The 27,323-nt window shown below is 48.4% G+C and overlaps 1 protein-coding gene across 3 annotated transcripts in view; it reads left to right on the forward strand.

Annotated features, from left to right (window-relative positions):
- The window catches only part of DOCK1 (dedicator of cytokinesis 1), a 552,732-nt gene that overhangs the window by 109,027 nt on the left and 416,382 nt on the right, over window positions 1-27,323 (forward strand). For all 3 annotated transcript variants that reach the window (XM_038743481.1, XM_038743482.1, XM_038743483.1), the window contains exons 16-23: window positions 902-974; window positions 4,693-4,796; window positions 8,195-8,378; window positions 13,115-13,212; window positions 15,135-15,224; window positions 15,856-15,956; window positions 22,116-22,250; window positions 23,711-23,819. In XM_038743481.1, coding sequence (XP_038599409.1) covers window positions 902-974; window positions 4,693-4,796; window positions 8,195-8,378; window positions 13,115-13,212; window positions 15,135-15,224; window positions 15,856-15,956; window positions 22,116-22,250; window positions 23,711-23,819 — 894 coding nt within the window. The remainder of the gene's footprint in view (window positions 1-901; window positions 975-4,692; window positions 4,797-8,194; window positions 8,379-13,114; window positions 13,213-15,134; window positions 15,225-15,855; window positions 15,957-22,115; window positions 22,251-23,710; window positions 23,820-27,323) is intronic.

The following is a 27,323-nucleotide window of genomic DNA, read 5'->3' on the forward strand; positions in this document are numbered from 1 at the left end:
TGGAGCGCCGAAGGGGGAGAAAGGGATGACGGAGGCGCTTGGGGCTGCTGACGGTCCATGTCAGGTGCCCATCCATGTCTCAGTGCTGCGGGTCACACAAGCAGGCGTCGAGGAAGGCCCAGGAGCAGGCCCAGGTGTAGGGCCTGACGTAGGCCCAGATAATAATTATGGTGTTTAAGAGCTTACAATGTGCCAGGCACTGTACTAAGCGCCAGGAGTATGCCCCCACACGAACGTAGATGCATGCACAGACTCAGGCCCAGACATAGGTCCAAACACAGACTCAGATCAAGACCAGTAACAGCCCCACGTTTAGGTCCAGGCATAGGCCCAAACCCAGACGAAGACACAGGCCTATTCACAGCCCCACATTCAGGCCCAAACACAGGCCCAGGCATTGGCCCAGATGCAGAACGTGACACAGGCCAAGGTGCGAGCCTACATTCAGGCGCACACACAGGCCCCAACCTGGGGTGTGGTGTGTGTGGTGGTTGTGTGTCCACGGCCATCTGGAAGCCGACCTGGGGATGCCCAGGAGTGTGGCAACGCAGACTGCTCCACTCTGGGGGACCTCATGGAGACGGGTGAGGGGGACCTTGGCACCATCGAATGAAGCCGCCGCACAACAGAGCAGCAGGAGGGTTCAGGAATCGTTTCTCGAAACACAACGGCCCCGGCCATTCTGCGAGCCAATGAAGCTAAGGCCGGCCCGGGAGCAGGGAAGCCTGGGAGCCCTGGTCGTGGGTTAGATAGCACTTCAGTTTAAAGGGAAGCCAACGGGAGGTGAGACCGCACTTTGTTCTCGGAAGAAGAGGAAATCTTCTGGTCAGCCCGTCCGGACAACACTGAGAGCTGTGTGAATGCTGAGACGTGGTTCCCATCCCCCTTTTTGTCTCCGCAGGTGGCGATTCCCATCGAAGACGTCAACCGCAGCCATCTGAGGTTCACCTTCCGCCATCGCTCCTCCCAGGACTGTGAGTAGCCCCCGTGACAAAGACCCCCGCTACGAGGGCCCCCATGGCTGTTGCCCAGAGGGCAGGGCTGTGTACAAACTGGCAGAAGGGTGTCCAGGTAGATTCATTTTTTCTTTTTTTCCTCTCATGGTACTTAAGCACTTACTATGTGCCAGACGCTGTTCTAAGAACTGGGGTAGATGCAACCTAATCAGGTCGGACCCAGTCCATGTCCCACATGGGACTCACAGTCTTAATCCCCATTTTGCAGATGAGGGAACTGAGGCCCAGAGTAGTGAAGTGACTTGCTCAAGGTCAAGTGGCAGAGACGGAACAAGAACCCAGGTCCTTCTGACTCCCAAGCCTGTGCTCTGTCTACTAGGCCAAGCTGTTTGGAAGACTGAGAGATCATGGCCTAATGGATAGAGTAAGGGCGTGGGAAGTCCCAGTTCCTCTACTCGTCTGCTGTGTGACTTTGGGCAAATCACTTCACTTCTCTGGGCCTCAATGAGCTCATCTGTAAAATGGGGATTGAGACTGTGAGCCCCACATGGGACAGGGACTGTGTTCAACCCGATTTGCTTGTATCCACCCCAGTGATTAAAACAGTGCCTGGCACATAGTAAGTGCTTAACAAATACCACAATCATTATCATTATTATTATTATTCTGAGAGCAGCCAAGAGCCCCCAGGGCTGAGCCTGGCACTGCTGCTGAGTCTTCCTGGCTGGAGACTTCCTGCCTGGGATCTTCCTGGCTAGGAACCTCTTCCTGTCTGTGATCTTCTTCCTGTCAGGAGTCTTCTTCCTGGCCAGAGACTTCCTCTGGGATCTTCCTGTCCAGGAACTTCTTTCTGGGACGAGTCTTCTTCCTGGCTGGGGATTGTTACATGGCCAGAGACTTCTTGGCTGGGAACTTCTTCCTGGCTGGGGATGTCTTCCTCTTTTTTTATGGTATTTGTTAAGCACTTAATATGTACCAGGCACTGTTCTAGAACTGGGCTAGATCCTAACTAATCGGGTCGGTTACAGTCCATGTCCCACATGAGGCTCACGGTCTTAATCCCCATGTTACAGATGAGGGAACTGAGTCACAGAGAAGTGAAGTGACTTGTCCAATTGGCGGACAATTGTCAGAGCCAGGATTAGAACCCAGGCCCTTCAGACTCCAGACTTCAGGTTCAGGCTCTATCCACTAGGCCTCTCTGCTTCTCTGGCTAGGGATTTCTTCGTGGTTGGAGACTTCCTGTCTGGGGACTTCTTCCTGTCCAGAGATCTCTTCTGATCTGGGGACATCTTTCCATCTGGGGACTTCTTCCTGGCTAGGGTCTTCTTCCTGGTTGGGGATTCCTTCCTGGCTGGGGACTACTTCCCATCCGTAAACTTCTTCCCATCTGGGGATTTTTTCCTGGCTGGAGGTTTCCTGTCTAGGGACTTCTTTCTGTCCAGGAACTTGTTCTGACCTAGAAACCTCTTTCTTTCCAAAGTCTTCTTCCTGGTCAGAGACTCCTTTCTGGCTGGGGGCGTCTTCTTGGCTGAAGTCTTCCCATCCGGGGACTTCCTCCTGTCCGGGGACTTCTTCCTGGCCAGGGTCTTCTTCCTGGTTGGGGATTCCTTCCTGGCTGGGGACTACTTCCCATCAATAAACTTCTTCCCATTTGGGGAATTTTTCCTGGCTGGAGGTTTCCTGTCTGGGGATTTCTTTCTGTCCAGGAACTTGTTCTGACCTAGAAACTTCTTTCTGGCCAAAGTCTTCTTCCTGGTCAGGCACTCCTTTCTGGCTAGGGGCTTCTTCTTGGCTGAAGTTTTCCTGTCCAGGGACTTCTTCCTGTCCGGGGACTTCTTCCTGACTGGGGTGTTCTTCCTGGCTGGGATGTTCTTCCTGGCCGGAATCATCTTGTCTGGGCTCTGGGAGAGAAGTTGGTCATGCATCACCTTTGAGCTTGTGGCCTGATGCCTGGGCACCAGTTGGCTGTGGCCACCCCCTATTCAATCAATCAATCAGTCGTATTTATTGAGCACTTTATGCAGAGCACTGTACTAAGCACTTGGGAAGTACAAGTTGGCAACATATAGAGACGGTCCCTACCCAACAGTGGGCTCACAGTCTAGAAGCATTTAATAACCGCTTACTGTTTTAAGCACTGGGGAGGTTACAATCAATCAATCAATTGTATTTATTGAGTGCTTACTGTGTGCAGAGCACTGTACTAAGCGCTTGGGAAGTACAAGTTGGCAACAAGGTGATCAGGTTCATTCATTCATTCAATTCTGCCTTCTGGCCCTGCCGGTCCGTCCTGCTCCTGCCCTGCCCTTTGCTGCCCAGTCCCTCCTTGAGTGAGGGAATCAGTGGGGCTCAGTGGAAAGAGCCCTGGGGGTCGAGAGCCCAAGTGCTTAGTACAGTGCTTTGCACATAGTAAGCACTCAATAAATATGATTGAATGAATGAGAGCCCTGGGTTCTAGTCCTGGCTCTTCCCCCAGCCTGCTCTGTGACTTTGGGCAAGCCACTGGATCTCAGTTTCCTTCTCTGCCTCTCTCTCCCCCTTAGGCAGAGAGCCCCAAAGGGGACAGATACTGATTCTGATCAGCTCAGATCTACCCCAGCACTTAACATAGTGTTCCGCACCTCATAAGTGCTTAGCAAATTCCAAATTTATCACTTCTCTGGGCCTCAGTTACCTCATCTGTAAAATGGGGATTGAAACTGTGAGCCCCAAATAGGACGGGGTCTGTGTCCAGCCCGATTTGCTTGTATCCACCCAAGCTCGTTGTGGGCAGGGAATGTTTCTCTTTGTAGCTGAATTGTACTTTTCCAAGCTCTTACTACAGTGCTCTGCACACAGTAAGCACACAGTAAATACAACTGAATGAATGAACATTAGAGCGTCCAAAGGACTACGATTATAGGAGCATGCAATGGCGATCTGGCAGGTAGAGACTCATTCATTCATTCAATCATATTTATTGAGCATACAATACAACAATAAACAGGCACATTCCCTGCCCACAACGAGTTTATAGTCTGGTTGTGGGAGAGTCAGACATTAATATAAATAAAATAAATTACAGATTTGTACATAAATGCTGGGCGACTGGGAATGGGGGAGAATAATAATAATAATAATAATAACAATGATGGCATTTATTAAGTGCTTATTATGTGCAAAGCACGGTTCTAAGCGCTGGGGAGGTTACAAGGTGATCAGGTTGTCCCACGGGGGGCTCACAGTCTTAATCCCCATTTTACAGATGAGGTAACTGCAGCCCAGAGAAGCGAAGTGACTTGCCCAAAGTCACACAGCTGACAATTGGTGAAGCCGAGATTTGAACCCACGACCTCTGACTCCAAAGTCCATGCTCTTTCCACTAAGCCACGCTGCTTCTCTGAATAGAGAATAAAGGGGCTGGTCAGGGTGATGGGGAAAGGAATGGGAGATGGGTTTTCATTTGGTGGTGGTATGGAGTTTTGGGGAGCTGGGGGAAGATGGATGTTTATTTCACAGTTGCCAGGACCATGGTCCATTCCCGGAAACATCACTGCCCTTTTCCTGCTTCTCCCGTTGCCAGTTTTTTGGAGACTTTCCCCTCTGTTGCTGGGTTTGGGAGTCCCCTGAGCCCCCACCCCGCCCTGCTAATGCCCTCCATCCTCCGGGCCTCCATTTTTGATAGACTCTGCGCTGTGAACGTGTATGTGTTTGTGTGGTGGGGAAGTAAATGACAGTGGCTTTCTCGTTCCAGCCAAGGACAAGTCAGAGAAAATCTTCTCTTTAGCATTTGTGAAGCTGATGAGATACGACGGGACCACCCTCCGGGATGGCGGGCATGACCTCATCGTCTATAAGGTGCGAGCGGGTGGCCACGCCGGCCATCCACCCTGCCGGATTTCCGGGAACCAGTGCTAGTGGCCCTCTCTCCTCACTGGTAATGGGTCTCCCTGCCGTGTTCTAGGGTGGACATCGGGGCCTCCGGCGGTCTTCTCACTCCTCAAGAACCTTTAGCAGTTGCCCATTCACCTCTGCATCAAACAGAAACTCCTTACCGTCTGCCTTAAAGCACTCAGTTTGCTTGCCCTTTCCTCCTCCCGCACGCCGATCCCCTCCCGCTATAACCCAACTCACACTCGTTCCATCCTCACCATGTCTCGGTTTCGTCTAGCTCACCGCCGACCCCTCGCCCACATCCTGTAACTCCCTCCCCCTTCATAACTGACAGACCATCGCTCTCTCCACCTTTGAAGCCCTCCTAAAACTCACATCTCCTTCAGGAAATCTCCCCCAACGAATCTCTCATCTCCCTTCTCACCACATTCACCCTGCAATCTGTGTACAGCTCAACCCCAGCCCTCTAGCACTTATATTCATATCCTTGTACTCTGCTCCTTCTCTTACTTACATCTTATTTTTAGTGTCTGCTTACTAGCCTCTAAGCTCCTTGAAGGCAGGGATAGTGTGTACTAATCAATCAATCGGTGGTATTTATTGAATGCTTATTCTGTTCAGAGCTCTATGGCTTTAGCACTTGGGAGAATACAGTACTCCAGGGTTGGTAGGTATGTCCCTTGCCCTCAAGGTGCTTGCAATCTAGAGGGGAAGATAGACAATACAAATAAAATAAATAAATACAGTATTCCAGGGTTGGTAGCTATGTCCCTTGCCCACAAGGTGCTTGCAATCTAGAGAGGAAGATAGACAATACAAATAAAAAAAATAACAGATATGGACATAAGTGCTGTGGGGTGAATAAACGGTGGAAATTCAAGGGAAAGGAGGACACAGAAGGGAGAGGGAGTAGGGGAAATGAGGGCTTAGTCAGAGAAGTGCTTAATAAATGCTATTATTGTTATTATTATTATTATTATTATTATTATTATTATTAGACCTCTTGGAGGAGATGGGATTTTAATAAGGCTTAGAAGGTGAGAGTGATCGTATGTCAGCTATGAAGGTGGGGTAGTGTTGCAGGTGAGAAGGAGTAGAAACAGCATGGCCTAGTAGCAAGAGTACAGGATTGGGAGTTAGAAGACATGGGTTCTAATCCTGTCCCCACTGCTTGTCTGCTATGTGACCTTGGGCAAGCCACTTAACCTCTCTGTGCCTCAGTTACCTCATCTGTAAAATGGGGGTTAAGGCTGTGAGTCCCACATGGGACAACCTGATCACCTTGTATCTACCCCAGCTCTTAGAACAGTGCTTGGCACATAGTAAGTGCTTAAAAATACTAGTATTATTATTAGTAATGGTATTTATTAAGCACTTAGTCATCGAGATAGTTGAGGTTGAGATACAATCATTAGGTTGGTGTTGATTGGAGGTAGTTTGGAGAAGTAATGTGTGCAAGAGAAGCGGTGTGGCTTAGTGGTAAGAGCACGGGCCTGTGAGTCTGAAGTCATGGGTTCTAATCCCGGCTCCCTCACATGTCAGCTGTGTGCCTTTGGGCACTTCACTTAACTTCTCTGGGCCTCAGTTCCCTCATCTGTAAAATGGGGGTGAAGACTGTGATCCCCACAGGGGACAAACTGATCACCCTGTATCTACCCCGGCTCTTAGAACAGTGCTTGGCACATCGTAAGCGCTTAACAAATACCAACATTATTATTTAGATTGTGAGCCCACTGTTGGGTAGGGACTGTCTCTATATGTTGCCAATTTGTACTTCCCAAGTGCTTAGTACAGTGCTCTGCACATAGTAAGCGCTCAATAAATACGATTGATGATGATGATGATTATTATACTGGGCTGTAATGGAAAAACTGTGAGGTATTAAGACTGTGAGCCCCACGTGGGACAACCTGATGACCTTGTATCTACCTCAGTGCTTAGAACTGTGCTTGGCACATAGTAAGTGCTTAATGAATACAGTCTAGAAGGGGGGAGACAGGGATCAAAACAAGTAAACAGGCATCAATAGCATCAGTATAGGTAGAATTATAGATACATGCACATCAAAACAAGTAACTGGGCATTAATGTAAATAAATAGAATTATAGATGTGTACGTATATACACAAGTGCAGTGGGGTGGGGAGGGGAGTAGAGCAAAGGGAGTGAGTTGGGGTGATGGGGAGGGGAGGAAAAGCTGAGGAAAAGGGGGGCTTAGTCTGGGAAGGCCTCTTGGAGGAGGTGAGCCATATGGACAGGGACAAGGAGAGAACCTGGAGGCAGTGGGTGTAGACAACTAGCTTAAGGAGTTTGGAGAGGAATGGTAGGAGGGAGATGGGGTGATAACCAGAGGGAGCCATGGGGTCGAGGGAGGGTTTTGTTTTTTGGGGGGGAAAGTAGAGGGGGGAAAAAGCCACTGGGGAAAGGGTGATAAAAAAGATGGCCATCAGAGAGGGGATAAGGGGGGGAATAAGTGTTTGGTGGAAAGGGTTGGGTTCTGAAGCTAGAGTCTCCTAACTCTATTGTACTCTCCCAAGCTCTCTGCACACAGTAGGTGGTCGATAAATCCCCTTGATTGATGGATTGCTTGATTGATGAGGACTTTGAAACCTCCATTAGTGGCTAAAGTGGGAAGTTGTATGTTGCAGAAACCAAACCTCTAAGTGACAAGGAGCAGGAGTGTTGGGACACAAAGGCTTGAAGCACTTGGGCCATAAATGCCAAACAATCCAACATTTGGTTCCCAAATTTGGCTTTTCTTTTGTTTTTACATTATGATTATCAACATCATCAGTAGTAATTACTGTGGGCAGAGCACTGTACTGAGCTCTCCGGAGCTCTCACCTTGTAAACCCCCCCCCCCCCCCAGCGCTTAGAACAGTGCTTTGCACAGAGTAAGTGCTTAACAACTACCATCATTATTATTGTTATTATTACAAGGTGATCAGGTTGTCCCATGTGGGGCTCACAGTTTTAATCCCCATTTTACAGATGAGGTAACTGAGGCCCAGAGAATTTAAGTGATTTGCCCAAAGTCACACAGCTGACAAGCGGTGGTGTCGGGATTAGGACCCATGACCTCTGGCTCCCAACCCCGTGTTCTTTCCACTGAGCCATGCTGCTTCTCGTATAACTGACAGTCTAGCAAGGGAGACAGAAACCAAATACTTTCTTATAGGACAAAGGACCAACGGGTGACGGGGCAAATTTTCTGTATGAGGGGAAGCTCCTTGTAGGTCTATGGTACTTTCCCAAGCGCTCAGCACAGTGCCTGGCTGCCAGGGGACGCTCAGAAAAACCATCATCGCCCCGGCCTCTCCCGCCAAGCCTAAGGGGGCTGTCGTCTGCGTTTCGGACTTACAGGCGGAAGCCAAGAAGCTAGAAGACGCGTCCACGTACCTGAGCTTACCGTCCACGAAGATGGAGCTGGAGGAGAAAGGCCCCGCGAGCAGCGGGAAGCCCCTGCACACCGTGGGCAGCTGTACGGTCAGCAAGGATTCCTTCCAGATCGCCACGCTGGTCTGCTCCACCAAGCTCACCCAGAACGGTGGGTGCCCTCCCCCTTCTTCCAGCCTCCTGGCCTTCCCTCCCCCTCGTCTCCCTCTCCATCCCCCCCGTCTCACCTCCTTCCCTTCCCCACAGCACCTGTATATATGTTTGTACATATTTATTACTCTATTTATTTTACTTGTACACTCCCTTCCCCACAGCACCTGTATATATGTTTGTACATATTTATTACTCTATTTATTTTACTTGTACATATCTATTCTATGTATTTTATTTTGTTAATATCATCATCAATCGTATTTATTGAGCGCTTACTGTGTGCAGAGCACTGTACTAGTGCTTGGGAAGTACAAATTGGCAACATATAGGGACAGTCCCTACCCAACAGTGGGCTCACAGTCTAAAAGGGGGAGACAGAGAACAAAACCAAACGTACTAACAAAATAAAATAAATAGAATAGATATATACAAGTAAAATAAATAGAGTAATAAATATGTACAAACATATATACATATATACAGGTGCTGATCACCTTGTAACCTCCCCAGCGCCCAGAACAGTGCTCTGCACATAGTAAGCACCTGATAAATGCCATTATTATTATTATTATTATTTTAAAAAAGGGGCAGCCCCGGAGCAGGTGCGGGGGAAGGGGTGAGCAGGGGTCCCCTCATCAAGCACATCGGTCTTACCTCCTTCCCTTCCCCACAGCACCTGTATATATGTTTGTACATATTTATTACTCTATTTATTTATTTTACTTGTACACTCCCTTCCCCACAGCACCTGTATATATGTTTGTACATATTTATTACTCTATTTATTTATTTTACTTGTACATACCTATTCTATTTTATTTTGTTAATGTGTTTGGTTTTGTTCTCTGTCTCCCCCTTCTAGACTGTGAGCCCACTGTGGGGTAGGGACTGTCTCTAGATGTTGCCAACTTGTACTTCCCAAGCATTTAGTACAGTGCTCTGCACACAGTAAGCGCTCAATAAATCCGATTGATTGATTGATTGAGAACAGAATCAGGGGCTGCCTCTCAGTGGCGCTGGGGCTCCTGGGGGCTTTGAAGGTGGGGAGGAGGGGATGTGTTCCTGGTGGAACTGGGATTCCCCAGGGGCTTTGAAAGTGGGGAAGAGGGGATGAGCTTCTGAAGGAGCTGGGGTTTTGGGGGGATTTGGAGGTGGGGAGGAGCAGATAATAATAATAATAATAATGACATTTATTGAGCACTTACTATATGCAAAGCACTGTTCTAAGCACTGGGGAGGTTACAAGGTGATCAGGTTGTCCCACGTGGGGCTCACAGTCTTAATCCCCACTTTTCAGATGAGGTAACTGAGGCCCAGAGAATAATAATAATAATAATAATAATAATAATAATAATAATAATAATAGCATTTATTATGTGCAAAGCACTGTTCTAAGCGCTGGGGAGGTTACAAGGTGATCAGATTGTCCCATGGGGGGTTTCACAGTCTTAGTCCCCATTCTACAGATGAGGGAACTGAAGCACAGAGAAGTGAAGTTACTTGCCCAAAGTCACACAGCTGATAGTGGCGGGGCAGGGATTTGAACCCATGATCTCTGACTCCAAAGCCCGGGCTCTTTCCACTGAACCACGCTGCTTCTCTGGATTGGACTGTTTTGTTGTCTGTCTCCCCCTTCTAGACTGTGAGCCCGTTGTTGGATAGGGACCGTCTCTACATGTCGCCGACTTGTACTTCCCAAGCGCGTAGTACAGTGCTCTGCACACAGTAAGCGCTCAATAAATATGATCGAATGAATGAATGAATGAGGAGCTGAGGTTCCAGAGGGGTTTTTGAAGGTGGGGAGGAGCTAGAATTCCTGAGGGGCTTTGGAGGTGAGGGAGGAGGGGGACAGACTCCTGGAGGAACAAGGGCTCGTGTGGGTCTTTGAAGGTGGGGAAGAGCCGGAGTTCCGGGGGGGCTTTGGAGATGGATGGACTCCTGAGATAGCAGGGATTCCTGGGGGCTTCCATGATGGGGAGTAAGGGGATGGGCTTCTGAAGGAGTTGGGGATCCTGGGGGGCTTTGAAATTGGGGAAGAGGGGGCTGGGCTTCTGGAGGAACTGGGATTCCTGGGGGTTCATTCATTCATTCAATCATATTTATTGAGCGCTTACTGTGTGCAGAGCACTGTACTAAGCGCTTGGGAAGTACAAGTTGGCAACATATAGAGACGGTCCCTACCCAACAGTGGGCTCACAGTCTAGAAGGGGGAGACAGAAAACAAAACAAAACATATTAACAAAATAAAATAAGTAGAATAAATATGTACAAATAAAATAGAGTAATAAATACATACAAACATATATGTAGGTGATGTAGAGAGGGGAAGGAGGTAAGGTGGGGGGGATGGAGAGGGGGAGTAGGGGGAGAGGAAGGAGGGGGCTTAGTGTGGGAAGGCCTCCTGGAGGAGGTGAGCTCTCAGTAGGGCCTTGAAGGGAGGAAGAGAGCTAGCTTGGTGAATGGGCAGAGGGAGGGCATTCCAGGCCCGGGGGAGGATGTGAGCCGGGGGTCGACGGCGGGACAGGCGAGAATGAGGCCGGGTGAGGAGCGGCAGACGAGTGGAGGGTGCGGGCTGGGCTGGAGAAGGAGAGAAGGGAGGTGAGGTAGGAGGGGGCGAGGGGATGGACAGCCTGGAAGCCGAGGGTGAGGGTTTTGAAGGTGGGAAGAATGGGACTGATTCCTGGGGGAGCTGGGATTCCAGGGAGCTTTGAAGGTTGCGGGGTTTGGAGGGGGTTGCAGGTGTGAAGGGGGAGCAAGGGCAGTTGGTATGGAGAGGTGAACCGGGGCCGGGTTTGGGAGGGGATAGCTGCAGCGGTGGGAGGAGCGAAGAGGATGGGTTGAGAAGCATGGCTGAGAAACAGCTTAACCTAGTGGAAAGGGCTCAGACCTGGAAGTTAGAGGACCTGGGTTCTAAGCGGCGTGGCTCAGTGGAAAGAGCCCGGGCTTTGGAGTCAGAAGTCATGGGTTCAAATCCCGGCTCCGCCACTTGTCAGCTGTGTGACTTTGGGCAATAATAATAATAATAATAATGATGGCACTTGTTAAGCGCTTACTATGTGCAAAGCACTGTTCTAAGCACTGGGGAGGTAACAAGGTGATCAGGTTGTCCCACAGGGGGCTCCCAGTCTTAATTTCCATTTTACAGATGAGGTAACTGAGATACGGAGAAGTTAAGTGACTTGCCCAAAGTCACACAGCTGACAGTCACTTGACTTCTCTGGGCCTCAGTTACCTCATTTGTAAAATGGGGATTAAGACTTGTGAGCCCCACATGGGACAACCTGATCACCTTGTAACCTCCCCGTGCTTAGAACAGTGCTTTACACATAGTAAGCGCTTAATAAATGCCAGTATAAAATAAAAATAATAATCCCAGCTCTGCCGCTTATCTGCTGTGTCACCTTGGGCAAGTCATTTCACTTCTCTGTGCCTCAGTTACCTCATCTATAAACTGGGGATTAAGACTGTGAACCTTATGTGGGACAGGGACTGTGTAAACCCGATTTATCTTGATTATCTTGAAGCAGAATGGCTCAGTGGAAAGAGCAGGGGCTTTGGAGTCAGAGGTCATGGGTTCAAATCCCAGCTCCGCCAATTGTAAACTGTGTGACTTTGGGCAAGTTACTTAACTTCTCCATGCCTCAGTTAGCTCATCTGTTAAATGGGATTAAAACTGTGAGCCCCCCGTGGGACAATCTGATCACCTTGTAACCTCCCCAGCGCTTAGAACAGTACTTTGCATGTAGTAAGCGCTTAATAAATGCCATTATAAAATAAAAGTAATAATCCCAGCTCTGCCGCTTATCTGCTGTGTGACCTTGGGCAAGTCACTTTGCTTCTCTGTCCCTCAGTTACCTCATCTATAAACTGGGGATTAAGACTGTGAACCCTATGTGGGACAGGGACTGTTTAAACCCGATGATCTTGTATCTACCCCAGCGCTTAGTACAGGGTCTGGCACCTAATAATCACAAGTTGGAAGGGTGGGATGTTGTAAGGGTGAGTCATTCAGTAATAGGGTGTGGAAGGTATGGACAGATAATAATAATAATAATGGCATTTATTAAGCGCTTACTATGTGCAAAGCACTGTTCTAAGCGCTGGGGAGGTTAAAAGGTGATCAAGTTGTCCCACAGGGGGCTCACAGTCTTAGTCCCCATTTTACAGATGAGGGAACTGAGGCACAGAGAAGCTAAGTGACTTGCCCAAAGTCACACAGCTGACAACTGGCGAAGCTGGGATTTGAACCCGTGACCTCTGACTCCAAAGCCCGGGCTCTTTCCACTGAGCCACGCTGCTTCTGTAAGCGGATGTGTTGAAATGGAGTAAATGGTCCTTTAGAGAGAAGCAGCGTGGCTCAGTGGGAAAGAGCCCGGGCTTTGGAGTCAGAGGTCATGGGTTCAAATCCCGGCTCCGCCAATTGTCAGCTGTGTGACTTTGGGCAAGTCACTTCACTTCTCTGTGCCTCAGTTCCCTCATCTGTAAAATGGGGAGGAAGACTGTGAGCCCCCCGTGGGACAACCTGATCACTTTGTAACCTCCCCAGCGCTTAGAACAGTGCTTTGCACATAGTAAGCGCTTAATTAATGCCATCATTATTATTATTATTATTATTATTAGGGGGCTGTGAATGGGGTTGCGGGGGTGGGGTGGGAGGGGAAGCCCCCAGGAAGGTGGGCTGGGGTCTGGGAGGGGCCGTGAAGAGTTTGACCTGTGTGTCCGCTTCTCTCTCAGTGGGTCTCCTGGGGCTGCTCAAGTGGCGTTCCAACAGTCAGCTCCTGCAGCAGAACCTCCGCCAGCTCATGAAAGTCGACGGCGGCGAAGTGGTCAAGGTAAGCATCTCCTGGACGGGGCGGACCGCGCTGAAGTCATGGGTTCAAACCCCGGCTCCGCCAGTTGTCAGCTGTGTGACTTTGGGCAAGTCACTTCACTTCTCTGGGCCTCAGTTTCCTCATCTGTAAAATGGGGATTAAGACTGTGAGCCCCACATGGGACAACCTGATCACCTTGTAGCCTCCCCAGCGCTTAGAACAGTGCTTTGCACATAGTAAGCGCTTAATAAATGCCATCAAAAAAAAAAAAAAAGTTGCCTCAGATGAGCGCAGCTCCTGGGGAGGATGAACCTTTCTGGCGTCGCCTCAGAGTGGTGTGGCTTTTGGTGGGAACTGACTTCGGTGACGTTACCTCAGACCGGCGCGGCTTCCGGCGGGAACGGAGCGAGGTGGCGGCACCTCGGATGGTCGCGGCTCCCGGCCTCGAAACGGGAGTCCTTCTCTGAGGACACTCCCCGGGTCCCTTCCCCAGCCTGGCCCGGGCCCCCTCCAATACCCAGACCCCCGCTGGAGTGAGAGGCTGGGTGTGGGGGTCGCCTGCTGCAGGCCTACCTTGCTGGTTCCCCTGCTTCCATCATTATTAATATTATTAATATTATTATTATTATTATTATTATTCCCCCCCCTCTTGCCACTCCGGCTGCTGCCCGTCTGTCCGCCCGTCTGTTTGACTTTTGATTTTAGGAGGCCTTCCCAGACTGAGCCCCCTCCTTCCTCCCCCTCTCCTTCCCCCCCGCCTTACCTCCTTCCCTTCCCCACAGCACCTGTATATGTGTATATACGGTGGTATGTATTTATTACTCTATTTATTCATTTTATATGCACATACTTATTCTATTTATTTTATTTTGTTAATATGTTTTGTTTTGTTCTCTGTCTCCCCCTTCTAGACTGTGAGCCCACTGTTGGGTAGGGACCGTCTCTATGTGTTGCCAACTTGGACTTCCCAAGCGCTTAGTGCGGTGCTCTGCACACAGTAAGCGCTCAATAAATACGATTGATTGATTGATTGATTGAGAAGGTGGCCTCATCTTCCCTCTCCGGGAAAGGGCTCCCGTCTTTGTAGACTGATTCTCTGCTTCCGTCGTCGCGATCAAATGCTGCCCTGAATAGGGCTTTTGCCCCTCTGGTCGAGGGGGCAGAGGGCTGCGGGGAGCTGGGGGACGCTCTTCAGGCCAGGATAGTTGGGCAGTGGGATTTCTGCTGCAAGCGCTTAGTACAGTGCTCTGCACACAGTAAGTTCTCAATAAATACGATTGATTGATTCCGGGCGAGGGAGGGAAGGAGAGTCAGATGTGCCACCGGGCAATGCAGAGGTGGGGTGGCCAGACTGGTGAGAAGCAGTGTGGCTCAGTGGAAAGAGCATGCGCTTCGGAGTCAGAGGTCATGGGTTCAAATCCCGGCTCTGCCAATTGTCAGTGGGCAAGTCACTTCACTTCTCTGGGCCTCAGTTACCTCATCTGTAAAATGGGGATTATTAATAATAATAATGATGGCATTTATTAAGCGCTTACTATGTGCAAAGCACTAAGCGCTGGGGAGGTTACAAGGTGATCAGATTGTCCCACCGGGGGCTCACAGTCTTAATCCCCATTTTACAGTTGAGGTAACTGAGGCCCAGAGAAGTGAAGTGACTTGCCCAAAGTCACACAGCTGACAATTGTTGGAGCCGGGATTTGAACCCCTGACCTCTGGCTCCAAAGCCCGGGCTCTTTCCACTGAGCCACGCTGCTCAAGCCTGGATTAAGACTGTGAACCCCCCGTGGGACAACCTGATCACCTTGTAACCTCCCCAGCTCTTAGAACAGTGCTCCGCGCATAGTAAGCGCTTAATAAGTGCCATCATTATTATTATTATTACCTGGAATTTGTCTGGGGCCCCCGAGGGGTTGTCTGGCCAACCTCACCTCCTGTTTTCGCAGTTCCTGCAGGACACCCTGGACGCCCTCTTCAACATCATGATGGAGAACTCGGAGAGCGAGACGTTCGACACGCTGGTCTTCGATTCTCTGGTAAGATGGCTCGGCCGGCATGGGCCCGAACCCGAGGCCCGCCGAGGGGCTTCGGGCCTGCTACCTCACGCGGTCGACACGAAGCCTCCCCGTGTGAGAGATTCAACTTCCTCTTCTTAACCAAACCTACAACTCGGCTTTCTGCTCACCTGGTTTGGATTTCTTTTAGACTGTGAGCCCTGTGAGCACTGTTGGGTAGGGACTGTCTCTATATGTTGCCAATTTGTACTTCCCAAGCGCTTAGTACAGTGCTCTGTACCTAGTAAGCGCTCAATAAATACGATTGATGATGATGATGATTTCCGAAGAGCGATGGGCTCCCGATAATGGGCTGCCTGCGGAGGTGCTTGTTGGAGGGGGTCGGTCTGGGACGGGGAACACAGAGCAGGGAGAGACGGTGCCCATTGTGGGTGCTGGAAGGTGTGAAGATCAAGCGCTTAGTACAGTGCTCTGCACACGGTAAGCGCTCAATCAATCAATCAATCAATCAATTGTATTTATTGAGCACTTACTGTGGGCAGAACACTGTACTAAGCGCTGGAGAAGTACAAGTTGGCAACATATAGAGACGATTGATTGATTGAAATGGTTTCCTGTGCACGCCTGATGCCCTCTGCTCATTTTTCCCCAGGTGTTCATTATCGGCCTGATCGCCGACAGAAAGTTTCAGCATTTCAATCCTGTCCTCGAGACCTACATCAAGAAGCATTTCAGCGCCACCTTAGCCTACATGTAAGTTGGGATGCTTTTTTAATAAGGATAATAATAGTAATGGCATTTATTCATTCAGTCATGTTTATTGAGCGCTTACTGTGTGCAGAGCACTGTACTAAGCGCTCGGGAAGTACAAGTTGGCAACATATAGAGACGGCCCCTACCCAACAGTGGGCTCACAGTCTAGAAATGTATTAAGCGCTTACTATGTGCAAAGCACTGTTCTAAGCACTGGGGAGGTTACAAGGTGACCTCCTTCTGGACTGTGAGTCCACTGTTGGGTAGGGACCGTCTCTATATGCTTCCAACTTGTACTTCCCAAGCGCTTAGTACAGTGCTCTGCACACAGTAAGCGCTCAATAAATACGATTGAATGAATGAAGGTGATCAGGTTATCCCACAGGGGCTCACAGTCTTAATCCCCATTTTACACATGAGGGAACTGAGGCACAGAGAAGTGAAGTGACTTGCCCAAAGTCACCCAGCTGACAGTTGGCGGAGTCGGGATTTGAACCCATGACCTCAGACTCCAAAGCCCGGGCTCTTTCCACTGAGCCATGCTGCTTTTTTCCACAGGCTCCTCTTACGAGCCAAGGCTCCTTTCTCTGACGTTGACTCTGGCGGTTCATACGTAGCGTCGGAAGGAGCACAGGGCCTGGAGGCGGGAGACCTGGGTTCTAATCCCAGTTTAGCCATTTCCCGGCTGGGTGGCCTTGGGAGAGTCACTGACTTCTCTCGGCCTCAGTTTCTACATCGGTAAAATGGGTATTCAGTGCCGGTCCTCTTTCATACTTAGACCGTGAGCCTCATTTGGGACCGGGATTGTGTCCAGCCTGATCAACATGGATCTATCTCAGGGCTCTGTATTTTATTTTTTAATTTTATTTTTAGTGGCCTTTGTTAAGCACTTACTATGTACCAGACACTGTTCTAAGTGCTGGGGTAGATACAAGATATTCAGGTTGGACACAGTCCCTGTCCCACATAGTGCTCAAAGTCTTAGGCGGGAGAGAGAGAGGGAATGAGAGAAAGAGAGAGAGGGAGAAAGGATGAGAGAGAGAAGGGGGGAAACCGAGAGAGAAGAGAGAGAAGGGAAGAGAAGGTGAAAGGTATTTTATTTATTTATTTTTATGGCATTTGTTAAGCACTTACTATGTGCCAGGCACTGCTCTAAGCTCTGGGGTAGATACAAAATATTCAGGTGGGACACAGTTTCTCAGTGCCTCAGTTACCTCATCTGTAAAATGGGGATTAAGACTGTGAGCCCCATGTGGGACAGTCTGATTACCTTGTATCCCCCCAGCACTTAGAACAGTGCTTGACACATAGCAAGCGCTTAACAAATACCATCATCATTATTATTATTTATTATTATGGGGCTCACAACCTCTGTACCGTGCTTGGCACATAGTAAGCACTTAAGAAACACAATTATTAGTATTCCTATAATGTCTGTGTTGGTAATGATAATAAATTGTGATGTTTATTAGGCATTTACTATGTGCTAAGGACTGTAGTAAGTGCTGGGGTGGTTACAAGATAAGTTCATCAGAGCCAATCCCTGTCCCACATGGGGCTCATAGTCTAAAGAGGCGGTAAAATGTGTATAATAGTAATAATGGCATTTATTAAGCGCTTACTATGTGCAAAGCACTGTTCTAAGCTCTGGGGAGGATACAAGGTGATCAGGTTGTCCCATGGTGTTCATCCCCATTTTACAGATGATGTAACTGAGGCCCAGAGAAGTTGTGACTTTTCATTCATTCATTCATTCATTCATTCATTCAATCGTATTTATTGACTGCTTACTGTGTGCAGAGCACTGTACTAAGCACTTGGGAAGTACAAGTTGGCAACATATAGAGACGGTCCCTACCCAACAGTGGGCTCACAGTCTAGACTTGCCTCAAAGTCACACAGCTGACAATTGGCGGCGCCGGGATTTGAACCCATGACCTCTGACTCCAAAGCCCGGGCTCTTTCCACTGAGCCACGCTGCTTCAGTGTATCTTATCCCCATTTGTCAGATGAGGCAATTGAGGCCCAGAGCCGTCAAGTGACTTGCCCGAGGTCATAAAGCAGGTATACGGCAGAGCTAGGATTAGAACCGGAGTCTCTGAGCCTCAGTTCTGTGCTCTTTCCACTGGGCCATACTGCTTCTCCTAGACAAAAAGGAAATAAGAAAATTCCCTAATAATAAGGGTTGCGATTGACGTTTTGGTCGAACCCTGTGCTGCAAGCTGAGGCTAGAGCCTGCTCCGTCTGCATTCCTGCTCCTGGCCACATCCGGGTTGGAGGATCATCATCATCATCATCATCATCATCAATCGTATTTATTGAGCGCTTACTGTGTGCAGAGCACTGTACTAAGCACTTGGGAAGTACTAGTTGGCAACATATAGAGACAGTCCCTACCCAACAGTGGGCTCACAGTCTAAAAGGGGGAGACAGAGAACAAAACCAAACATACTAACAAAATAAAATAAATAGAATAGATATGTACAGGTAAAATAAATAAATAGAGTAAAAAATATGTACAAACATATATACATATATACAGGTGCTGTGGGGAAGGGAAGGAGGTGCTCAGTACGTGCTCCTGATTGATTGGAGCATCAATAAATCAATCAGTCGAACAACTATGGGCAGAGCACTAAATGCTTGGGAGAAGACAGTACAACTGACTTGGTAGATGTATATATGTTTCTACAATATTTATTACTCTTACTTGTACATATTTATTCTATTTATTTTATTTTGCTAATTTGTTTTGTTCTCTGTCTCCCGCTTCTAGACTGTGAGCCCACTGTTGGGTAGGGACCGTCTCTAGATGTTGCCAACTTGTACTTCCCAAGCGCTTAGTACAGTGCTCTGCACACAGTAAGCGCTCAATAAATATGATTGAATGAATGAATGAATGACTACAATCCCTACCCACAACAAGCTTCCAGTCTTGAGGGGGAGACAGATAGAGAAGCAGTGTGGCTCAGTGGAAAGAGCCCGGGCTGGGGAGCCAGAGGTCATGGGTTCAAATCCCGGCTCTGCCACTTGTCAGCTGGGTGACCTGGGGCAAGTCACTTAGCTTCTCTGTGCCTCAGTGGCCTCATCTGTAGAATGGGGATTAAGACTGTGAGCCCCACGTGGGACAACCTGATCACCTTGTATCCTCCCCAGTGCTTAGAACAGTGCTTTGCACATAGTAAGCACTTAACAAATGCCATCATTATTATTATTGTTCTCTGTCTCCCCCTTTTAGACTGTGAGCCCACTGTTGGGTAGGGACTGTCTCTATATGTTGCCAATTTGTACTTCCCAAGCGCTTACTACAGTGCTCTGCACATAGTAAGTGCTCAATAAATACGATTGATGATGATGATGATTATTATTATATTGATGTCAATAAATTACAGCTATGGACACAACCTAGTGTGTCCATATTTATTTTGTTAGTATGTTTTGTTTTGTTGTCTGTCTCCCCCTTCTAGACTGTAAGCCCGTTGTTGGGTAGGGACCGTCTCTGTATGTTGCCGACTTGTACTTCCCAAGCGCTTAGTACAGTACTCTGCACACAGTAAGCGCTCAATAAATACGATTGAGTGAATGAATGAATGAACCTAGGGGATAGAGCATAGGCCTGGGACTTAGAGGGTCCTGGGTTCTAGTTACAGCTTTGCCACATGTTGGCTACGTGACCTTGGGCAAGTCACTAACTACTTTGTGCCTTAGTTACCTCATCTGTAAAATGGGGATTAAGACTGTGAGCCCCATGTGGGGCCAGTATTGTGTCCAACCTGATTAGCTTATATCTACCCTAGTGTTTAGAACAGTGTCTGACTGTGTAACAATACCACAATCATAATTATTATTATTATATAGAGAAGCAGCATGGCTCAGTGGAAGGAGCCCAGGCTTGGGAGTCAGAGGTCATGGGTTCTAATCCCAGCTCTGCCACTTGTCAGCTGTGTGACTTTGGGCAAGTCACTTCACTTCTCTGTGCCTCAGTTCCTTCATCTGTAAAATGGGGATTAAGACTGTGAGCCCCATGTGGGACAACCTGATTACCTTGTATCGCCTCCAGCGCTTAGAACAGTGCTTGGCACATAGTAAGCACTTAACAAATACATTATTATAATAATAATATATTATATTATGATATATAATGTTGCATATATATTTTAAATCATATAATATCATATTATATAATATATTATAGTATTATAATAACATATAACATAATTATTATATACTTATATATTATAATAATTATATTATTATAATTATATGATTATTATTATTGTTTGCTGTGGGGCTGGGGGAAGAATACTACATGCCCAAAGGTCAAATGGCCAAGTGCTTAGAAGATGCAGAAGAGAGAAGGAGCAGAGGAAAGGGAGCTTAAATGGGGCAAGTGAGTCCACTATTGGGTAGGGACCGTCTCTATATGTTGCCAACTTGTACTTCCCAAGCGCTTAGTACAGTGCTCTGCACACAGTAAGCGCTCAATAAATATGATTGATGATGATCTAGGCAGGATTGTGCTTGGGATGAGCTCTACCAAAGCTGCAGTGTGCTCAGTCTGCATCAGATTCCCGGTGTGAACATACTACTACTACTAATAATAATGTTAGCATTGATTAAGTGCTTACTATGTGCAAAGCACTGTTCTAAGCGCTGGGGAGGTTACAAGGTGATCAGGTTGTCCCCCGGGGGGCTCACAGTCTTCATCCCCAGTTTACAGATGAGGTAACTGAGACACAGAGAAGTGAAGTGACTTGCCCAAAGTCACACAGCTGGCAATTGGCGGAGCCGGGATTTGAACCCGTGACCTCTGACTCCAAAGCCTGTGCTTTCTCCACTGAGCCATGCTTCTACTAGACTCCCATGGGCGTTTTGCTTCCCTCCACCCCCACCTCTGCCCCTTCCCACCTCAGGCCCTTTGTCCAGAGCTCAGTCTATTTTCAATAAAAATAGTAAGGCAGCCTTTAGCTGCACTATCCCCTCTAGACTGCAAACTCATTGCGGGCAGGGAACGTGTCTGCCTCTGTTGTGTTGTGCTTTCCCGAGCACTTAGTTCAGTGCTCTGCACGTTCTCCCGTTTCAAAGTCTTATTGAAGGCACGTCTCCTCCGAGAATTCATTCCTCCTTTCCTTTTTTCCCCACCCATTTCTGCGTCACCCTGACTTTCTCCTTTTATTCATCCCCCCTCCTTTATAATGATGATGGTATTTTGTTACGCGCTTACTATGTGCAAAGCACTGTTCTAAGCTCTGGGGAAGATCCAAGGTTATCAGGTTGTCCCGCATGGGGCTCACAGTCTTAGTCCCCATTTTACAGATGAGGGAACTGAGGCCCAGAGAAGTTAAGTGCCTTGCCCAAAGTCACACAGCATAAGTCCCACATCACTTATGTCCATATCTGTAATTTATTTGTTTATATTAATGTCAGTCTCCCCTCTAGACTCTAAGCTCATTGTAGGCAGGGACTGTGTCTGTCGATTGTCTGTGTCTGTCACCTCCTCCAGGAGGCCTTCCCAGACTGAGCCCCTTCCTTCCTCTCCCCCTCATCCCCCTCTCCATCCCCCCATCTTACCTCCTTCCCTTCCCCACAGCACCTGTATATATGTATATATGTTTGTACAAATTTATTACTCTATTTATTTATTTATTTATTTTATTTGTGCATATCTATTCTATTTATTTTATTTTGTTAGTATGTTTGATTTTGTTCTCTGTCTCCCCCTTTTAGACTGTGAGCCCACTGTTGGGTAGGGACTGTCTCTATATGTTGCCAATTTGTACTTCCCAAGCGCTTAGTACAGTGCTCTGCACATAGTAAGCGCTCAATAAATACGATTGATGATGATGATGATGATAAGTCCCACATCACTTATGTCCATATCTATAATTTATTTGTTTGTATTAACGTCAGCCTCCCCTCTAGACTCTAAGCTCATTGTAGGCAGGGACTGTGTCTGTCGATCGTTGCTTTGTCCTCTCCCAAGTGCTTAGTACAGTGCTCTGTACACAGTAAGTGCTCAACAAATATGGTTGAATGAAAGTGCTCAGTAAACACCCTTGATTGATTGACTGCCGTCCCTTCCAAAAACAGAAATGGTTGGCTCATTTGTGCGGCAGGAGTTCGAAACTCTACAGGAATTGTCTCTCTCCCTTTCAATAGGAAGCTGACGAAAGTGTTAAGGAATTACGTGGACAATGCTGAGAAGCCCGGTATAAACGATCAGCTGTATAAGGCCATGAAAGCTGTCGAATACATCTTCAAATTCATTGTGCGATCCAGGGTCCTGTTCAATCAGTAAGTCTGAGGTGGTTGGGATGCTCTGGGGGGGGCGGAGAGGAGGGGAGCTATGACACAAGTGTGTGTGCGTATGTGTGTGTTTGTATGCAAATATAATAATAATAATAATAATTGCATTTGTTAAGCACTGTTCTAAGTGCTGGGGCATACAAGGTGATCAAGTTGTCCCACGTGGGGCTCACAGTCTTAATCCTCATTTTACAGATGAGGGAACTGAGGCCCAGAGAAGTTAAGTGACTTGCCCAAAGTCACACAGCTGACAAGTGGTCGAGCCGGAATTCGAACCCATGACCTCTGGCTCCCAAACCCGTGCTCTTTCCACTGAGCCACGCTGCTTCTAATATGATCTATTATGATATGATATGATATGATATGATATGATATGATATGATGATATGATATGATCTAATATGACTCTATTTATTTATTTATTACTCTATTTATTTATTACTCTATTTATTTATTTATACTCTATTTATTTATTTATTTATTTATTTATTTTACTTGTACATTTCTATCCTATTTATTTTATTTTGTTGGTATGTTTGGTTCTGTTCTCTGTCTCCCCCTTTTAGATTGTGAGCCCACTGTTGGGTAGGGACTGTCTCTATGTGTTGCCAATTTGTACTTCCCAAGCGCTTAGTACAGTGCTCTGCACATAGCAAGCGCTCAATAAATACGATTTATTGATTGATTGATTGATTGATCAGCAAGTCCGCCCTGGGTTGTGCTGGGGTGTATTTGTGTGTGTTTCTGTGCGAATACGTGCTGGTGATCCGTAAGTCTGTCCTACAGTGAGGTGGGGGTCGTGTGTGTGTGTGTGTGTATATATGAGATATAATAATAATAATGATGGCATTTATTAAGCGCTTACTATGTGCAAAGCACTGTTCTAAGCACTGGGGAGGTTACAAGGTGATCAGGTTGTCCCCCGGGGGGCTCACAGTCTTCATCCTCATTTTACAGACGAGGTAACTGAGGCCCAGAGAAGTGAAGTGACTTGCCCAAAGTCACACAGCGACAATTGGCAGAGCGGGGATTTGAACCCTTGACCTCTGACTTCAAAGCCCGGGCTTTTTCCACTGAGCCATACTGCTTCTCAATATCTATGACTGCCCTGCTCCTTCCTTCCTCACTTCTTCCTGCATCATTTTCTTGCTGTGGCAATAAGGCCACTGGCCACGGAGGCCGGGCACGCGTGACCCCAAGAGGAGCGCTGTGCACCCCTGAGCCGTAGATTCCCGGCCTTGTTGGAGAGTCACTGAGTCAACACTCTCCTCCCGGAGGGACGATTGCCCATTTCCTTCTCCGGCCATTTCCCATTAGTACAGCGTTAAGCGCTTAGTACAGTGCTCTGCACACAGTAAGCGCTCAATAAATACGATTGATTGATTTCCCCTGCCCGGCTGTGCCACCGGGAGATGCGAGTGACCCTCCCCGACTTACGTTCCCGGCAGGCTGTACGAAGACAAGGGCGAGGCGGATTTTGTGGAGTCGCTGCTGCAGCTGTTCAGGTCCATCAACAACATGATGGGCAGCGTGTCCGACCAGACCGTGCGGATCAAGGTACGGGCTCCCGGGGAAGCGGCCGCTCTGGTCCGACGCATGCTCCCAGGCGCGGGGATGGCCCCGGTGCACCTTTCTGGGAACATCCGCCCGGAAAAGCAGTGCCGGCCAGGATGAGATGTCCGGAGTGGGTCGAGGGTGCGTCCGTGGTGTGGCGTTGGCGTGTTGGTGGCGCATTGTGTTGCCGACCACGGCCTCTCATCAGCAACGTACAGGGGTTACTATGAAATAATAATAATAATCATAATAATGATGGCATTTGTTAAGCGCTTACTATGTGCAGAGCACTGTTCTAAGCGCTGGGGAGGATACAAGGTGATCAGGTTGTCCCACGTGGGGCTCACAGTCAATCCCCATTTTACAGATGAGGTAACTGAGGCTCAGAGAAGTGAAGTGACTTGCCCAAGGTCACACAGCAGACATGTGGCAGAGCCGGGATTTGAACCCACGACCTCTGACTCCAAAGCCCGGGCTCTTTCCACTGAGCCTCTCATGGGAAAGAGCCCCTTCGTTGCCCCTGTATAGTCGCCAATCCAAGAACCAGACGATACGCCAGGAGGTCCAGAAGAGCAGCGTGGCTCAGTGGAAAGAGCCCGGGCTTGGGAGTCAGAGGTCATGGGTTCTAATCCCGGCTCTGACACTTGTCAGTTGTGTGACTTTGGGCAAGTCACTTCACTTCTCTGGGCCTCAGTTCTCTCATCTGTAAAATGGGGATGAAGACTGTGAGCCCCACGTGGGACAACTGGATCACCTTGTATCCTCCTCAGTGCTTAGAACAGTGCTTTGCACATAGTAAGCGCTTAACAAGTGCCATCATTATTATTATTATTGGCTCTCCCATACACCGTCTTAGGGCCCAGTGGACTCGAGCCTGCAGAGTGGAAATCACTGCCCCACCTGGACCCTTTTTTTTACCCCTCATCGCTTCCTGCCCCTCCTCGGTTTCTCCCCGAAGGTGGGCGTCCTGACCTCCGACATCAGTCTGGGGGGTCCGGGGCGGTCCGGAGGCATGGCCGCCTATTCTGGGGTGTCTCCCGGTTGGGAATCTGCACATTTTATTGTTAAAAGGTCACAGTCATGTCTACCAACATGTCCTTCTTGGGCTGATCGACTGGGAAAATGTCTCCCAGCCCCTTCAAGATTGCCATCTCAACGGTTTTCCCGCTGGAGATGGGAAGAGTGAGTCTTCGTTGTAGCCTTTATCATCCCGTCTCTTCTGTGCTCGTGTGATTGTCCAGATCCCATCCTCTTTTGTGTTCTCTTGCCTGTTGTGCGGCTCCTGGTTCCTGCTTTTTGTGTTCCTGTCAGGAGCTGCCTGCCCCACTCCATTCAGTCGTATTCATTCAATTGTATTTATTGAGCGCTTACTGTGTGCAAAGCACTGTACTAAGTGCTTGGGAGAGTACAATATTACAACAAACAGATGTATTCCTGCCCTCAATGAGCTCACAGTCTAGAGGGGGAGGCAGACACTAATATAAATAAATTACAGATATATCCATATGTGCTGTGGGGATGGGAGGGGGGATGAATGAAGGAACGAGTGAGAGTGGCTCGGAAGGGAGTGGGAGAAGAGGAGAGGAGGCCTTAGGGAAGGCTTCTTGGAGGATGGAGGACGTTTACAGATATGGGCAAAAGTGGTGTGGGGCTGGGAGTGGGGAAGAAGTAGCGTGGCTCACTGGAAAGAGCCTGGGCTTGGGAGTCAGAGGTCATGCGTTCGAATCCCGGCTCTGCCACATGTCTGCTGTGTGACCTTGGGCAAGTCACTTAACAATAATAATAATAATAATAATAATAATGATGGCATTTATTAAGCGCTTACTATGTGCAAAGCACTGTTCTAAGCGCTGGGGGGATACAAGGTGATGAGGTTGTCCCACGTGGGGCTCACAGTTTTCATCCCCATTTTACAGATGAGGGAACTGAGGCACAGAGAAGTGAAGTGACTTGCCCAAAGTCACACTGCTGACAAGTGGCAGAGCTGGGATTTGAACCCTTGACCTCTGACTCCAAAGCCCGTGCTCTTTCCCACTGAGCCACGCTGCTTCACTTCACTTCTCTGAGCCTCAGTTACCTCATCTGTAAAATGGGGATTAAGATTGTGAGCCCCACGTGGGACAACCCGATCACCTTGCAGCGCTTAGAACAGTGCTTTGCACATAGTAAGCTCTTTACAAATGCCATCATTATTATTATTATTAAGAACAGAGGGAGCAAGTCAGGGCGACGCAGAAGGGAGAGGGAGAAGAGGAAAGGAGGCTTAGTCAGGAAGTCCTCTTGGAGGAGATGGGCCTTCGGTAAGGCTTTGAAAGTGGGGGGAGTCACTGTTTGTTGGATTTGGGGAGGGGGAGGCGTTCCAAGCCAGAGGCAGGATGTGAGCCAGGGGTCGGCGGCAAAATAGGTGAGATGGAGGCCCAGTGAGAAGGATAGAGGCACCAGAGGAGTGAAGTGTGCGGGCTGGGTTGGAGAAGGAGAGTAGCGAGTTGAGGTAGGAATCAATCAATCAATCAAGCAATCAATCGTATTTATTGAGCACTTACTATGTGCAGAGCACTGTACTAAGCGTTTGGGAAGTACAAATTGGCAACACATAGAGACAGTCCCTACCCAACAGTGGGCTCACAGTCTAAAAGGAAGGGGCAAGGTGGGACAGAGTCCATCCCCTGTATGGGACTCATAGTTTTAACTCCCATTTTGCAGATGAGGTAACTGAGAAGTTGAGTGACTTGAGCATGGTAACTGAGGCCCAGAGAAGTTGAGTGACTTGTGCATGGTCACACAGCAGATAAGTGGAGGAGCCAGCATTAGAACCCAGGTCGTCTGCCTCCGAGGCCCGGGCTCTTTCCACTAGGCCTCACTGCTTATTGGTGGTGTGTCGGTGGTGTGTCGGTGACGTGCTGATGGCGTAGACGATCCCAGGATATGAGCCCACTGTTGGGTAGGGACCGCCTCTATATGATGCCAACTTGTACTTCCCAAGCGCTTAGTGCAGTGCTCTGCACACAGTAAGCGCTCAATAAATATAATTGAATGAATGAATGTAATACCAAGGTGTGCTCAGATGTATGTGGAACCTCTTCCCTCTTCCTACCCGACAGACCAACCGCTCTCCACACCTTCAAAGCCTTCATTCATTCAATCATATTTATTGAGCGCTTACTGTGTGCAGAGCACTGTACTAAGCACTTAGCACTATACTAAAATCACATTTCCTGTGTCTCCTATTCATGCAGCTGAGTTAATAATAATAATGATGGCATTTATTAAGCGCTTACTATGTGCAAAGCACTGTTCTAAGCGCTGGGGAGGTTACAAGGTGATCAGGTTGTCCCACAGGGGATCACAGTCTTAATCCCCATTTGACAGATGAGGTCACTGAGGCCCAGAGAAGCAAAGTGACTTGCCTAAAGTCACCCAGCGGACAATCGGCGGAGCCGGGATTTGAAACCATGACCTCGGACTCCAGGGCCCGGGCTCTTTCCACTGAGCCCCGCTGCTTCTCTG

This window comes from Tachyglossus aculeatus, chromosome 3 (genome assembly GCF_015852505.1).
Source record: "Tachyglossus aculeatus isolate mTacAcu1 chromosome 3, mTacAcu1.pri, whole genome shotgun sequence".
Classification (NCBI taxonomy): domain Eukaryota; kingdom Metazoa; phylum Chordata; class Mammalia; order Monotremata; family Tachyglossidae; genus Tachyglossus; species Tachyglossus aculeatus.